General features: G+C 38.5%; 1 protein-coding gene across 1 annotated transcript in view; it reads left to right on the top strand.

Annotated features, from left to right (window-relative positions):
* Nucleotides 1-17,934, top strand: part of Macrod2 (mono-ADP ribosylhydrolase 2) — a 1,968,760-nt gene that overhangs the window by 1,418,692 nt on the left and 532,134 nt on the right. Inside the window, exon 8 of the mRNA XM_035446323.1 lies at nucleotides 15,828-15,901. Coding sequence (XP_035302214.1) covers nucleotides 15,828-15,901 — 74 coding nt within the window. The remainder of the gene's footprint in view (nucleotides 1-15,827; nucleotides 15,902-17,934) is intronic.

The raw sequence follows: 17,934 nt of genomic DNA, 5'->3' as shown, positions 1-17,934 counted from the left end.
TATTCACAGCAATAGAACAATTACTAAGACAAGTGGTAACTGAGCAAAAGACCAATAAAATTGAATGTAAGCCCAAAAATCAGAAAATAAAGAATAAAAAAGGAAAATATTATTTGTCATTTTAGGAAAAGGAAATCACCCTGTGAATGGCATAGAGAATGCTAGTGATGTAAATAGTAAAAACATTTACTAACCCACAGATAGGGAGAGATTCTATTCAAATACACTGTAGGGAGACAGCAGGTATGTTCACACAGAGAGAAGCACATTGTAAGAGGTTAGGCATCTTACAATAGTGTAAAGAAAGTCAATTAGTCTTGTAAATCATGTAGTTCATATCAATGGACACTGGGCATCCCACTCTCTCTATGAGTATTAAATTTGACAATTTAATTTATTTAATGTAATATTGAGACTAACCATTTAATTAGGTTCCATAGGTAACTGGGAGTCAGATCTAGGTGTCTGTGTAAGAGAAAACAAAATTCAGTGGTCTACATTCAGTAAATGATACTATCTATATGCAGTGACTGTATGCAGAAGCCCTGTCTCCAAATATAACCTGTTATGGAGGCAGAGCCTGGAAGATGCTAAATATGCAAAACCTTATTCTTATAGGTCCCTATCTTCTGCCTAACACTTCATTTTTAATTAATCTCCTATTAATTTTCCCATTATCACCACTATAGCATTTCTAACTTCCACTGAATGAAAAATAATAGGTAATATGTGAATATGAGGATGATCAAACATTGAGGATCATCATGGTCTTCTTCAACAACTTCCTGGGGATGTAAAACTTTTCATTAAAGAAACTGTATGTCCATTAACCTTATCAATAATCCAAACTCTAATTCTCACTCTACCTTGTGCCCTAAGAATACCTCTTCCTGTATTATATTCTCTTATTAATATAAGATTAGGAGTTTTATTCTTTTTAGCTATTTGGTGCCTCTAAGTTTACTCTTTTCTATGACAAGAAAGAGCATCAAACTCAAAAGATGCATTAATTTGAGCTCATTGGGCCATAGTTCAAACTCCTACATATATAGTTACATTAGCCATTATGCTCTTGTCTAGTCTACTAATAATACATTTTCTACTTTGTTCTCACTAATTAATGCCCAAGAAGATGTATGACCTATTTTACTCAGCTGACCCTTAGCCCTAATAGCATTCATTTCCACATTAGTAGAAACCTGAATACCTTTGACTTGAGAATTAGAATGAGATTAGAGACTCATTGTAGAATATGTTGCAGTCTCTTTTTACATTGTTTTTTTTCTCATAGCAGAATACAGTTATAATAAATATCATAATAACAATCATTATCTTAGAATATTTCACAACCCCTACTCCCTAGAAATCGTCACCTTAAATCTTGGAGTAAAAACATCCCTTCTTTAACTATGCCATACTTATTAATATGAGAATCACATTCCCTATTTTGATATGATTAACTTATACAACTATTTAAAAATTACTATTAGTGCTATATATTTGACACATGTCTCCATCCATCAAAAATTTTCCCTTATATATGATACATGCCTGACAACACAATTACTTTGATACAGTAAATAGTTGTGGTTTGACCACCTTTGTTTGTAAAACTATGACTAAAGCACTAACTTGAAAATGATAATATTTGTGTACTGCCATATCCTACAATAAGGTCAGTTAGTTAAGATACCATATTTGCCCAGCAGTGGTGGTACAAGCCTTTAATTCCAGTGCTCAGGAGGCAGAGGCAGGTGGATCTCTATGAGTTCGAGGCCAGCATGGTCTACTGAGTTAGTTCCAGCACAGGCTTCATAGCTACAGAGAAACCCTGCCTCAAAACAAATCAAAACAAAACAAAACAAAACAACAAAAGGATATCAGACTCACATCCTCCAAAATGTCAGTTTATATCATCTCTATACTAATAAATCCTCTGGTGTATGCTAAAATAAAAGTCACCTTTTTTAAAAAATCAGGATCCTTGTCCACCATATTCAGCTCTTACTTACATCCAACATAAATCTGTTAAGAAATAAGTGTATTAGAAATCATTCCAATTCTTTTTTAATATCTGTGAAAGTGATTTATTTAATACAATAGTTTTTATAACTTTTTTCCAACTTTTTTATTTGAATTAGAAACAGGATTGTTTTACATGACAATCCCAGTTCCCTTCTCCCACCCGTCCTCCCCTACTGCCCCCCCAACTAAAACCCTATCTATCACATATCCTTTCTGCTCCCCCTGGATGGTGAGGCCTTCCATAGGGTGTCATCAGTGTCTATTGTATCCTTTGGGATAGGGCCTAGGCCCACCCCCATATGTCTTGGCTCAGGGAGTATTCATTCCAATTCTTACTCAAAAACCTCCTCACAGTCAACAGAAGAGGCAACCCAATAGCAGCACCAATATTTGTGTAATAGTCAAAATAATTGGTTCCTAAATTCAGAACAATGAATACTTAAAAATAAAACTTGTGGATTCGTTAATATTGTAACATTATTTATCCTTATGAAAAGGAGGCCTTTCTCCATTCCACTTCTGAATACAAACAGCTATTCAGAGTAGTTCCTTAATGGCAAGATGATTACTTTTATTAGGAAAAAACTCATACTTGTCACTGTATTATCCCAATTGCATTATGTACTGACTGTTCTCTAACTTTCATCTCTTCAATTTCATCCATCCTAATTGGCATTTGAAAAAGTCCAATCTAAACTCAAATATAAAAAATTCCAGCCTGCCTATCTGTTGCTCCCATAGAGTAGTAGCCACAATCACATCATCACCCCATCACTGTGATATTTAATCTGTTAAGTTACACCCTACTAAACATCTCAATATTCTTAACTCTTTTTTATTAATTCTAAGGTTTCAACATCATCACTTACCCATCTGTAAAACAAAGCTCCTCTAATGGTTTTAAACACTCTACCAATTATTTAAGGTAGCTTCCCCCAAGAAATAACTAAAACTGATGTGGGCATACTCAATAAGAACTGGCAATGTCACTTTGAGAGAGCTAGAACTGGTCACCTCTGTAAAGCTTGAGGAAGACTAGGTGCCCTGGATGAAAAAGGTCCAGACAGAATCCTAATGGGGTAAATAAGTTTTGTTTTGTAGTACTAATGGTTCTATTGTTGGATATGCTTTTCTGTTTTATCTTAAGGACCTTGTAGCAGATCCCAAAATAACCTTTTACTTTTTCACTGATTAGTTCAAGTGACTCATGGACTTAGTAGGATTACTGGGCTCCTTTAATTGTCCCCTTCCAGATACTCCATCTGTTTGGATGATTCAGGGGCTTGCTGACCAAGTGGCTTCCACAGGGGATGTTTTTCCTTGGTACCCCCCTTGCCCACTTTATAGCATATGCTACTCTTTCAAGCACAATCCCCACATTTTTACAATAAAATAGACAACTTTCTTGAGCTGTAGGGCTCGTTTAGAGTGATCCCATCATGCCCTGGGTCCCAATGAACTTTGGAGTGACATCGACAAAGTATTGACAATCCTTCTAGCCAATTTATCTTCATTAGTTTAGACCTCTAATCTTTGGTTGTCAAATACCCAGGACAATTTTAGCAGTCTGACAGAGGAATTAATCATTTATTAGTTTTAACTTTCGTATAACTTTTCAATAAAACTTACACAAAGAAATTACATTTTTAAATAGGTCTTTGTGGAGATTCCAGCTTTCAGTATTTAAAAGCTTGACAAACTGAGCAGAAAATACAATTACTTTGATAAATCATAAACTCAGCATTTTTAAAGCCAGTTCTTGTAAAGTAAGTAAAAGCAGATATATCTTAAGAGCATCTGTGTCAGTCAATTGACACATTTATACACACATACATGTATACTCATATGTATATGTACACACGGTCATATGTATATGTACATAAGCAGTAATTAAATAAGCAAATAAAATTGCAAATAACCATCAGAACACCTTGTTTTAAACTGAGGACTGGTGTCTGGTTTTATATTAGTGTACTGAATTTTGATGTTAGGAACCTTAACAAATTTTAAAATTTTATTTTTTCCTACTTTGATATCATGAGGCATATACCAACAAAGTGGCTAACATATTACACAAGTTGAATTTAAATTATATTTATGACAGAGTAACAAACTAAGATACATGTTCAAGGTTAACTAAAAGGCTGCTATAAGCTGTTTGTTTTGCTATTGGTTTCAGTCAGACCTTATTGACGGTAAGGTCTTTTAAAGACTTTTCTGCATATATTTTGTTCTCACCAGAGTATGATAATTACAGAATATTATATATCAGCAAGACATGTCTGTAATATAGAAGGTTTAATTATTTTATATGAGAAATGGAGAGAAACTACATAAGGAAACAAAAACTGTGTTTGTTAACTTTGTAGTTGTTTTTGATATCTATTTCTGGTGGGCATTTTTTTCCAGGATGATCAAGGGATGAGGAATGAGGAGAGGAAGACTGAGTGAAAAGGCGAGAAAGGGGGAGGATGAGAGGGGATAGAATATGGAGGTCTTCTGATGGCACGCTGGACCCAGAAATTTGTAAAGGTTGTAAGAAGCAGGACAAGCTGTACAATAGAGCTCTGCCCCAGAATATCATAGAGGGACTAGTGTTATTGCTCCAGAAGCTGGAAGCTATACAATGGAGCCCTGACCCAGAGTATCATAGAGGAACTAGTGTTATTGCTCTAGGAACTAGGAGCTGTACAATGGAGCCCTGGCCCAGAATATCATAGAGGAACTAGTGTTATTGATCCAGAAGCTGGGAGCTGAATAAAGGTAAGTTATTGAAAAAAACAAAAACAAAGCAAGCAAAAACAATAAACAAACAAAGGACCTACTTTTTAGATTCTGAGGGTTAGATGTATACTCGAAAGAGTACATTCCAGTAGTAATGGAGAGTGCCAGAAACAGTGTGGGTCTACAGAGATGTGTCATTCACCCAGTACATGATGGAGCTTAGGTTTGCTGTAAGGGACCTGTGTATAGTGGGAAATTACCAATACAGAGTCAGGTAGAAATATAAGGGTATTTAATAGGGAAAAGCCTTACTTACAGAGCGACCTAGCCAGCCGGCGTGGCAGCAGCCTGTACAGCAAGAAGCAAAGTGAAAGCGAAGGAACAAATGCAGTCACACTACGTCACTCTGACCACGCCCTCACCAGCGTGGTCAGGCACACCTGTAGCCAGCCCCTAAGTAGGCGTGGCTACAGCTTCCCCTACAATTCCCCTTTTAGTCTAAAAGAGGATTAAAACTTAACAGTTTAAAGTATCCAAAATTAACAATCATAAAGGTAAAATATAAGAAGATACAACAATCTGCTTATGTCACATCCTAACTATCTATGTTAACTAAACCCTAAAGTCATCTGAGAGAGGTATCCAAGCCTGAACACCTCCTTCCAATCCCAACCATAAACAATAGGAAGCTATCCCTAACTAGTTATATACACTATCCTAAGTGACAACAATGGGGAAAGGGGGCGTAGCATCCTCCAAGTTACTTCCTGCTGAAATGGGACGATGATAGTCATGTAGGGTCCTGTAGGAAGAAAATGTTAGTATAGTGAAAGTCTTGAATGAATTGTATCCAGTCCATGTTAGATGGGATTCACTTGATTGAAGATCTCACTTGAAATCCTCAACTTGATTGAAGTCAGTACCTGAACCTCTGGCCGGAGTGTCCATTGAAATGGAGCAAGTTGGATCCAGTGCAGTCAAGGAGGTGTGGCCCATTTTATTTCCAGGGTGTCCAGGGATTGCTGTCAGGCAGGTCTTCATTGGCTGTGTGGGACTCAAACATAAACAGTTAGCAGAGAAATGTTTGCTTGTGTATGTACACATGCTGGGGAATGCAACCATGAGAGCATAACAATTATGAAAGGGTGTACACCTTGAGAGAAAGATCCAAGAAAAGACAAAGACAGTCCCCAAATTCTTCTTTTATTCTGTATTACATCAATTGGCTTCTTGATACAATACAGAAACACTAAAGTTTAGTTAAATAACGTGCTTGGATTTTAGAGGAGGAAAGCCAAATCCATCTCTAAACCCAGCATTGGTTTAATTGAATAGGGACTAGGAAATAAAGAGAAATAGTTCTCTGAGAGACAGCTGTAAAGTTTACCATATGGCACGTTCCTTTTGTTTGATGGTTATAGCTACCTTTTCTTCCCAAGTATCTACCCATGCAGTGTCCTTTACCTTCTGGAGATGAGTTTTCCTGTGAAGATAAAAGCAAAACACTTCCCTTTCCTTTGGGGGGATTTCTATTTAGTTTATAATATATACCTTAGTAGAATACCTGTCATTTGTCCTCGTCGAGAGGTTTTTCCTTTTCCACTCGAATCTTGATCAACTTTGATGGTATCCAAAGTTTTTATTCTCATGTAGAAGCCAATGCAAAACCCCTACCCCAACGTAACACATGTCCTGGTTTCCATACAGAGGTTAGTACATCTTTGAAGTATACCGGCTGATTGAGTTCAGCAATTTTCTCCATAGTCCAGTGTCTTTCTGCAGCTGTTTGTCCTTTTTCATTAGCATTAAGAAAGTTTAGTGTTAATAAAGCATTATGCAACCTATGTTTCTGGGGTTTAATCTTCCAAGCTTGTTTGTTGAGCATCTCCTTAATTGTTCTATTAGATCGCTCAACCACTGCTTGTCCTGTAGGATTGTGTGGTATACCGGTAACATGCTTTATGCTATAATATTTGAAAAATTGTTCCAATTTTGTAGAGACATATGCTGGAGCATTGTCAGTTTTTATTTGTGCAGGTATACCCATAACTGCCATCACCTCTAGCAGGTGTGTAATAACAGAATCAGCTTTTTCAGAGTTAAGAGCAGTAGCCCATTGGAACCCTGAGAATGTGTCTATAGTACGATGCACATATTTCAAATTTCCAAACTCCGCAAAGTGAAACACATCCATCTGCCAAACCTCATTTCTCCGAATGCCCTTAGGATTACAACCTGCTGGCAATGGAGTTTGATTATAAAAGGAACAAGTAGGACACTTTTTCACTATCTCCTTGGCTTGTTGCCAAGTGATAGAGAAGTCCTTTTTCAAACCTTAGCTATTTACATGATGTTTCTTATGAAATTCTGAGGCTTCTAACACACTTCCAATTAATAAACAATCAATCTCATCATTGCCTTGTGCTAGTGGGCCAGGCAGACCCGTAAGGGATCTGATATGTGTAATATACATAGGATTACTTCTGTTTCTGATAGTTTCCTGTAATTGTAAAAACAGAGAAGTTAATTCTGTATTATCAGGAACAAATTCTGCAGTCTCAATGTGTAACACGACTCTCTCTGCATATTGGGAATCAGTAACTATATTAAGAGGTTCTGTAAAATCCTTAAGTACTATGAGAATTGCATATAATTCTGCCTTCTGTACAGATGTATATGGACTTTGAACTACTTTACTTACCTCACCTGCTTTATAACCTGCCTTACCTGATTTGTTGGCATCAGTGTAGAAGGTAAGAACTCCAGAAATGGGAGTTTGTCTTACAATACGTGGAAGAATCCAGACTGTCTTTTTTATGAATTTAATTCTGTCAGTTTTGGGATAGTTGTTGCTAATTGTTCCCAAAAATCAGTAAGAGCTATTTGCCAATATTCATTATCTTTCCATAAGGAAGAAATTTCTTCATTAGTTAAAGGTACTATAATTTCTGCTGGATCTTTTCCAGTCAGCTGACGAAGTCTTAATTTACCCTTTAAAATCAAATTAGAAATCTTTTCTATATATATCTTTAACTTTTTTTCTGTTTATGTGGCAGAAATATCCATTCCAATATAGTGTCTTCCCTCTGCATCAGAATTCCAGAAGGGTATTCCCTGGATGGCAAGATAACCAGAATACAGTCTAAATTAAGGTTTATCCGATCTACATGTTCATTCAATATTCTGTTTTCTACCCATTGTAACTCTTTTTCTGCCTCAGCAGATAATATTCTAGGACTGTTTAGGTCCTTATCACCTTTAAGGGCCATTTTTAAATGCTTTAAGTCATGTCCTTCTACACCAATAATCGTCTGTAATTGAGAAATTTCCCCTAATAATTTCTGAAGAGAATTAAGAGTTTGATAACGATCTCTCCTAATTTGTACCTTTTGAGGTCTGATTCTTTGAAAGTCTATCTTGTAACCTAAATAGTTAATAGAATCTCCTCTTTGTATCTTTTCTGGGGCAATCTGTAATCCCCAACGAGGCAGAACTTCCTTCACCATTTCAAACATACATTCCAAAGTTTCCTTATTAGAATCTGATAAAAGAATATCATCCATGTAATGATAAACAAGAGATTGTGAAAATTTCTTACGAATTATTCCCAAAGGTTGCTGTACAAAGTGTTGACACAAAGTAGGGCTATTTAGCATTCCTTGTGGCAAAACCCTCCACTGATATCTCCTAACTGGCTGTGAATTATTAAGAGTTGGTACAGTAAATGCAAATTTTTCTCTATCATTTTCCTGTAACGGTATTGTGAAGCAACAGTCTTTTAGATCAATGACTATGAAAGTCCATCCTTTAGGTATTAAGGAAGGTAATGGCATTCCAGGTTGCAGAGAGCCCATTGGTTGAATTACCTTATTTATAGTTCTCAGGTCTGTCAGCATTCTCCACTTACCTGACTTCTTTTTGATGACAAATACAGGAGAATTCCAAGGACTGGAAGATTCCTCTATATGTCCAGAGTCTAGCTGTTTTTGTACTAACTTTTCTAAAGCCTCTAGCTTCTCAATTGTCATAGGCCATTGTCCTACCCAAACTGGTTCATCTGTAAGCCACTTCAATGGCAGGGCCTTTGGCTCCTCTGAAGGTCCATCATTTGTACCTAATTTCTGTACAGCATGGATGGTTGGTAACCATTTTTCATAGCATCTTACCAGATCTTTTCTACTATCTAAAGAGTGTACATAATTTGTATCTGACACTGGAGGAATATTAATCTGAGTATTCCATTGCTGTAAGAGATCACGACCCCAGAGATTTATAGCTATATCTGCCACGTATGGTTTCAGTATCCCTTTCTGTCCTTCCGGTCCAATGCAGACCACTGAGTTAACATTCTGTTGAACTCTAGATAGAGTTCCAATTCCTAAATATTGTACAGAATGGCCTCTCTAAGAGGCCATTTCTGAGGCAAAGACTTTTGAGTAATAATAGTTACATCCGCCCCAGTGTCCACTAAGCCAGAAATAACTTTATTATTAATTTTCACTTTCAACTGAGGCCTTTTATCATTAATAGAAGCTTGCCAAAATATGCGTTTCTCATTTTGTCCATTCACACTTGATTCTTCATCATTATTCAAAATACCATCTAGAACAGTATCTTTTTCACAATAGGCAATGAACTATTATTGTTCCTGTGAAAGATTGTCTCCCACTGCTACTGGGAATGACCCGACCTTTCTCGATATGGGGGCCTTTTCTTGAGGCCCCCCTTGGGGTTTCCTGACCTTAATGGGTTTCCTTGTATGTCCCTGGTTGATCTACATTCATTGGTCCAGTTTCTGCCCTTACCACATCTTCTACACAATCCAGAAGACAGTGGCCTTCCGTATGAGGCATTGTTAGAATTTGTTTGTCTACAATTTCTCTTAGTATGTCCCATTTTACCACAGTTGAAAGATCTTGGTTCCTGGAGCCTTCGTGGTCTCCAGGGGAAGGCTCTTCCTCCCCAAGGTTCTGGTTCATAGTAGTAGTAACCTCTAGCCTCTTGGTACCTATGTTGACTTCTGTAAGGTGCTTCTCCTTGCCAAGCCCTTACATCCTCACCTCTAGAACTTTTAATTTCCTGTTGCCTTTTTAAACCTTTTGAAATGGCTTCTCCTACCCAAGCTCCAGTATCTTGTACATTATAATCAATGTTGGCTGCATACAAACCCATTCTTCTAGTGGAGCTGATCTGATCTTTAAAGGCAAAAGTATTCTTTTGCATATTGGGTTTGCATTCTCATAAGCTATTGTATATATAATTGATTGTCTTGTTTCTGGATGTTACCTGTAATTCTACTGCCCTAGTTAACCTTTGTAAGAAATCCTGGAACTGTTCTGTAGGTCCCTGTTCTATTCTGGTATAAGCTTCTGGGCGTTCTCCTGGCTCACGAACCTTATTCCAGGTATTTAATGCTTTCCTGCATAGAGACAGTATATCGTCATCATATTCAGCCTGAACCTGTGGGTCAGCATAAATACCCTGACCAAGAAGCTTATCTAGAGGGGCTTCAAAACCTTCCTTTATGCCCTGATGCTCAAGGAGCTTTGCCTCTTCCCTTACTAATGCCTTCCACTGGATTTGGCATGAATTCTCAAGTACAGCTGCTACCAATCGTTCCCAAGCTGTGGGTGTCATCCTGTTAAAGGTTGCCCATGAATGTAATAGCTGTTTTATGTATGGGCTATGGAGACCATATGAGACAACTGATTCTTTAATATTCTTAAGATCCTTCAGGTGTATAGGTTGCCATTCATAAGCCCTCCGTCCATGAGGGTGTTTCTTAGAAGCTGGCTTTTCTACCATGGTAGCTGGGTACACTAGTGGTGTACGAGTAGCAACCTTAGAAGAATAGTCACGATACCTGGGTGGAATAGGTGCCTGGGATTGGAGTGATTCTGCTTCTGAGGCATCCCAATTATCTTTAAGCCTAGTAATGATATCCTTTTGAAAAGTTTCAATCTCCTTAATCATAGAAGATTCCAAGCACGTTAGTGAATCTGTAAATTGCTCTAACTGCTCATCTACATGTTTTTCTAGGTCTGTAATACGATCATCCTTAGGCAGCATCTGGATGGCATGGAAACTGCCTTCTAGGTATTGGAGTCTAGATTCCAGGTCATGATTTGCTGATTTTGAGTCCTCAGCAATCGACCATATGGACCTATGTAATCTGTCAGCCCTGTACTGTAAATTATCTTCCAAACATTCAAATCTAGACTCAAATTTCTGATCTGCTACCTTGGATGCTTCAATAACTGATTGAATGGCATTGTCCAATTCTTCAAACCGATGCTGGGTATTTTGCACCGTTGCATCTAGTTGATGAGTAACATTGCCTATCTGAGTTTCTAGCTGGCTACAGATATTCTTTAGCTGGTCATGGTCTTCTGACAGCCTAGCCTCTAAGGCCTCAGACATGGAGGATCTCTCTGTGTTTATCTTATCATAAATATGCTGCATCTCATCAGACAGCTCTGTCTTTAGTGTATTGGACACAGAGCCAAGCTTATCATCCAATTTCTATTCCACTTGCTGCACAACTGTGGTCTGACCTAATCTGTTCTCCAAAACCTCACTGCATAAAGCTGTTATTTCCTGTAAATAGGTGGTGAGATTATCCTTATCCCTATTCCTGAGTCCTCTGGCTAGTAATACTATTTGTACCAGCAAGCTAACTGCCATTATGGAATATAGGCCAGTAATTGGCACATTAACATCCTCCTCAAACAGTGAATTCATGTAATAAGCAAAACTATTACCAATTTTAGCAAATGATAAATATTCTGCCATAATTTTACCTGATTTCTACTCCAGATGCAGTAAATATATTTGACCAGCAGGTAGCACAGGCGTTCAGTTATTCCGAGGCGTTTGGCAGCAGTCGGTCAGCGGTGGAGAGAGGTCACAAAAGCGGCTGTGCTTATCTTAGAGAGTATACGGTCTTGCAGCCGCAACCACTGAAGCAGATGCAGCTTTACCGAAGCAGTGGCCAGGGGAAGCCTCTGCTGAAAGCAGAGGCCTACCTCGACTCTAGGCAGCTAGAAACTGTCTCCGAGCTGGGTGAAGGGTTCTGAGCAGCTCAGCTGCAGCGGGTCGGCTGCTAGCTGGGAGCACCTGTGGAGAGAGGGCGCTTTCCGGGCCTAGGCCGTGGGCCCCGTGGAAACCACAGCCTGTCCCAAATGGGGTGTAGGTTTCCAATATCACGCTTCTGACACCAGATATAGTGGGAAATTACCAATACGGAGTCAGGTAGAAATATAAGGGTATTTAATAGGGAAAAGCCTTACTTACAGAACGACCTATCCAACCAGCGTGGCAGCAGCCTGTACAGCAAGAAGCAAAGTGAAAGCGAAAGAGCAAACGCAGTCACACTACGTCACTCTGACCACGCCCTCACAAGCATGGTCAGGCACACCTGTAGCCAGCCCCTAAGTAGGCGTGGCTACAGCTTCCCCTACACCTGTGCAATCCTACCTGGGCCAAACTTAAGAGCAGAGGAGCTCTGGCCCACTAGAGTGAGACCTGCTTTCCCTCTGGAGCCAGCTTGGTTATTGATCCAGAACATCCAGAATATAGTTAAGTTTGTCTCTAGGAAGACTCAGGCTGAAACTTGGCCACAAACATGCTGCTCTGTTATGGGGAAGGACTTACTGTCAGATAGAAGCAAAAGCCTGGCCAATTAGAAATTTCGCAGATCCAGAAGTGTAACCTCATGAATATCAAACACACACACACTTCCCTCCCACTCTGGGAGTCATTGTGTTAAGTGCTCCACATCAGTCTAGCAGGATGAAAATGGTGGCCCCCAAGTGATGGGTATGCAAATGATATCCAGAGATCATAAACTTCAGTACAGCGGTGTGGTCTAGTGCCTAGTGTGGCAATAAGGTGGATGGAGTTGGCACTGTGAGTGGAGTGGAAAGTGACAGCTGTGGGTGAAACATCCATGCATACTTTGTTCCCTCTTTTGGGTTGCCTCCATCTAAATTATGAAAGTATCATGCTGGAACCACTGACACTATTTTGCCATCCCAGAAAATAGCAGGGGTAGGCTTTTTTCCTCTAAGGAAGTGCCACTCTTCTCTGTTTGGTCACAGACCTCAGCATGAGCCCACCATGGTGGCAGGATGGCAGCGAAGGCCCAGTGATAATCTATCCCCACCTTTATCATCATAGGCACCCATCTTGGACAAACAGCCTCCAGAAACTTGGCACTTGTTTGCTCCAAACCCTCACCCCCTACCAAGGCTCCAATTAAATCAGACTTTGTTCTGGTTTACTTGGGAATTATATAGAAGGAATGACAGGGAGGCCCTATGTGGAGGGCAGAGGGAGTTCTAACCCCATAAGTACCACCATTCTCAAGAATGAAAGAGTTTACGTGTGCATACCATATCCTGCCCTTTTCCCTGAAGGGATGAAGCCTGGGAGAGAATGCCAAAGAAGAAATAATAGAGACCTTTTACATCCTCAGAGAGACAGGCAGGAAAGCAAGGAAGAAGGCAGAAAGTGAAAATTTATACACTTCATTTTACCCAAAGAAATTGTAGGCAAAGTGTAGCCACTGGAGTTTAAGCAAAAGAGTGCTTTTATAGACTTGGGGTTAGGGGTTCACATTTACAGGTTGAAGACTTCAGGAAAAAGAAAAACAAAAAGACAGGAATAGCCAAATAAAGAGTTAGAGAAAAGCCAAACAAAGTGAGAGCCGCTGTAGACTGTGGTCACCTTTGTCTACCAGAGATACTCCTTAAATCTCCTTAGGTAGGCTACTCACTTGCCATGTGAAGTGGCATGGGCAAGTCCAGTACAACAAGCTATAAAAGAGTACAACAAAACACAGACACAGAGAAAAGTTACTGGGTCATTAAGATGGTATGATGGAAATAGGTACTTAAAGTCAAGCCTTATAGTTCAAGTTCAATCCTCTATCCCCACAGGGTGGAGACTCCTATAAGTTATCCCCTGAAATCCAGATGTACACTGTAACATGCATGCACACTCAGATGTGGAGAGACAGAGACAAAGAAACAGATACATAGGGACAGAGATGAACAGAAAGAAATTATTAAAGTACACTGTCAGAAGATAGTAGGCGAGTTCCCTGAGGGCTGTCATTAGAGGACTTGGAAGTCTTTTGTAGTTGTTGAATAGGAAGTTACTTACTTCTTATGTTGTGGGCCATTTGGGAAGGCTGAATATGTGAATAGATGTCTTGGCATCTTACTTTCTTCCTGAGTAGTAAAGTTTATAGCCTAAGCTGTTTTTCTTGAGACTGTCCATTTGTACAAGGGCTATAGCTCATCAGAAGTCAGGCTGTAGAGGAATGCATAATATATCCTAAGTTACCATGGTCGGAGCTCCATATAGTCAGGCCTACTTGTTAAAGTATGGGAATTTTGTTTATAATCTTTCATCTTTTATCTTTATACAAATTATGTGAGCATGTAAGGAAACACAGTAAAAACACCCAGTAAGGTTCTGTTTAAGGGAGGAAGCAAGTAGCAACATAGCAAGAGATGAGCCTTAAGACACAGAAAGGAGCGAGAGCATCCAGGAAGAGTGTTGACACTGACTGATGGAGACCAGCATGAGTAGAGAGGAGGCATCAAATATTTGTAAAGGGGCATGGCTTAGAAAGCAGCCAAGGAAACTAAATAGAAAACAGGCTTTGGGCATTTCACTCCATAACCTTAGATTGAAAATGTTACATCGAGGTCCAATGTGTGACCTAAGGAGGAGGCATCTGGAGTGGAATGGAGGAGGTTGATCTTGAAGATGAACAGGTCAAGTACATGACAACTGGGTATTTGGTGGGTCTTGGGTGTTGACATCAGCCAGGGATACAAAGACCCCTGAGATCATGATGAAAACCATAACTCTCTACCAGACACTTTGATGTATGTGAGAGAGTGACCAAGAGGTCAGGGATAATTGAGAACTTACCATGGTTGCCATGGTTCTGTAAGAACTTGTCTAATTTCATCTGTGGGGAATTATGTCTTCTAAAGATAAGCATTAATGCAGATGGCCATTGCAATTGAATGTGATGACAGAATTTATTAGATAGTCATACCCCTATAATTTTATATTTGAGTAATTACCAAATATACACTGAAGTTGGAGGAGAATTTCCTGAGAAGAGAATAAACAGAGAAAAATAAGACAAGTCTGTAAAGGGCACCTGTGGCCACTAAAAAGGTAATGCAGACAGAGGTGCTTATGACACTGTTGAGCTGTGGCATCAACAAAAGACTGTGTTACTGTTTCCAGGGGTGGCACATAAAAAAAAAACTGAGCTCAGGGCATTGAGCAAGTTGGAGAAGCCATGGAAGACAAAAGTAGTACAACTAAGAATCAAGTGCAGGTGTTCATTTGAGGACTGGTCAGACCTCCCCAGGTCTACATTTATAGATTATGGTTTCCAATTTTATATTTCTATGGGATTTCTGTGTTTACCAATGTGTGTCTCTGTGTCTATATGTATTTCTTGTGCTTTTTCTTTGGCTCTTTGTTTTCATGTTCATTTGACTTTTTCTCAGTCAGTTTTATTTATTTTTATATTATTTTATGATTACTTTTGGATGCCTGTTTTCTAATGGGAAGAGAGATAGAGAGAGAGGGAGGAGAGAGAGAGAGAGAGAGAGAGAGAGAGAAAGAGAGAGAGAGGATGTAGAATTGGGTGGGTGAAGTGGATCTTGGAGGATTTGGGAGGATGTAATCAGAATATAGTATATTTTAAAAATATTTTCAATTAAAAAAGCTGAGACAATTAGTAAACTTTGATCTAAATACTACTGAGAAGAATAAAGTACATTTTAAGCTATTAAGTATATGTGAATACTTTTAATATCTTTATTATATCCTGTGTTTTTAAAACTGGGACAGAGCTAATCCTATTCATACCATGTCATTGATTGAAGGTTTCACATTCATATAAAATTTAGTACCACCAGCTTTGTTTTCCTTGCTTGTTTAATGGAATACTATATAATGCGATCAATACATTCTCAAACCTTGGCTGACTTCTGTATCCCTTTATTGTTTTATTCATTTGCTTTCTTATGCTCTTCATTTAGGTTTTCCGAATGAGCCTGCTGCAGTCATTGCCCTAGATACAATTAAGGAATGGCTGGCCAAGAATCACCAGGAGGTAAGAGAACCGACATAATGAACAGTGCAGGCAATGTGATTCGATCCTCTGTTAAAACACCAGCAGATAAACTGCATCAGTATCAACCAGACCTGGTCATTATGCCAATGCCATCTGACTTTTCTTCATTTGGGGTTGCATATGATTAAATAATTTCCTGTAATCATTTGGCTGATGTAGATATAGTGACCAGTTTGGTAGAGAAAATGATCTGGGAGAGCAGCCTCGTTGCTCCTTACTCTCTTCTTTATGGTTTTCCGGCAGTATGGGTTGCGTGCAAGCAGGAGTTTGTAATGAATTTGCTGATGATTCTTATTCTTCCTGTGCTGTTTTCCTTAGACACCTGCTTTATCTTTGTTGTTAGGAGACTGTACTATAAAACAATGCCTGTTAATAGGTTCCATCTTTATTTATAACTAGGCCCTTTCCTGATGTGACTTCTAGGTATGGGGCTGTAATAGGATTACATAATTGTTAACTAGACTGTTATGGCTAGGTTTTTTTTTCTTTTCTTTTTTCAATGAAATGTAATGCTTTCACCTCATCTCCACTTCTACTCATTTAGTACAGTCTATGGAACATGCTGGACATGTTGAGTGATAAACAAGAGAATTACTCATTTAAATAAAGCAGCAATACAGCTAAAATAGGAAGCTGTAAACTCTAGGGGTTTGTCCACTCACCCATCAAAGCAGCAAGGAGGTTTTATGCAAGGCCTTATGTGCTTTCCTTTGTTGTTCTGAGTTTCTTCTTTAGATAGTAATTAACTTATTAATTTTTGTTTCCATTCAGGATTGTGAATTTAACTTTCTCTTTGAGAAAGTTTCATTTTGGCTGAGTATGGAAAATGGGCTGTGAAAGTTTCCTATTGAAAATTAGCTTTGTTTTTTCTGCATACATAAAGTAACAGCAGTGTCATTTCGTAATTACTACAATTTCAACATTCCTTAAGCAGATATAAATACCCTTAATCTCTAGGAGAAGTAAAAATCATATGGCCAAATATATACATTTTGCTGTCTCCTCTTCTCTCCTCACAAATTTGAAGTGCATATATACTATGACTTCAATTAAATGATAATTGTCTCAAAAAGGAAAAGAATAACAAGAGACTAATATACACAAATTCTATACATGTCTTACCTCTCTATCAGTCTTTTGGGGCATTTAGGGTAGATAATGCCATGGTCACCCTGTTCTAACAACAAAAAGTTAGATAAGATTATCAAGTGTGGAAAGTCACTAGGATTGGTCTCTCATCTCACACCATTGCTCACTTCAACATCACAGAAGTCCAAGAAAGAAGTTGAGTTCCTTTGAAGGCACTTATTGTCCACATATGTCTTTGTCATAAGAAATGTTCCTTAGAATCATAAGGTTTTTTTCTTTGCAAAAACGTGCAACATGCCTTGTTATTGAAAGCTGATGACACTGGACGTATGGTTGTAACTTAACCTTCCTTTCTGTAGAATGCTAAGTCTAGAATATAGAGACTAAAGAAAGCTCATGTTTGTCTTCTTGGCCCATGATGCAAATGCCTATAAACACTTCCTACTGAGGAATTGATGATGAAGAGTAAAACATGCAATGGATATGTACAGCTCATTGACTAATTATAGTTACATGTTATTCCCAGTTAAGCTGTTTAAAGAATTACTTTCTGTAAAAAAAAAAAAAAAAAGAAAAAGAAAAAAAAAAAAGTTTAGTGTCATACTGAATTCTATTGCCTAATTTGTCTTTGAGTCTATTATATTTGGACTTTCTGGGCCAGTCAGCCTCCAAATAATGAGGAGGAGATTTCTTATTAATTATGAAAGCTTGGCTTTAACTTAGCCTTTTCCCCAACTAGATGTTATAACTTAACTTGTTTTTATTGATCTACATTCTGCCATGCGACTTTTATCTCTCTTCCAATCTGTAGGTCTGACTTGTCTCCCTGTGTCTTTCCAAGTCCCATCTAGTCTCTCCTGCCTAGCTATTAGCCATTCAGCTTTGTATTAAACCAATCAGAAGGTACCTTTGGCAGAGACACA

The sequence above is a fragment of the Cricetulus griseus genome, chromosome 6, assembly GCF_003668045.3.
Source record: "Cricetulus griseus strain 17A/GY chromosome 6, alternate assembly CriGri-PICRH-1.0, whole genome shotgun sequence".
Classification (NCBI taxonomy): Eukaryota; Metazoa; Chordata; class Mammalia; order Rodentia; family Cricetidae; genus Cricetulus; species Cricetulus griseus.
Note: the sequence above shows the minus strand (reverse complement) of the source record. Positions and strands in the feature narration are given on the sequence as shown.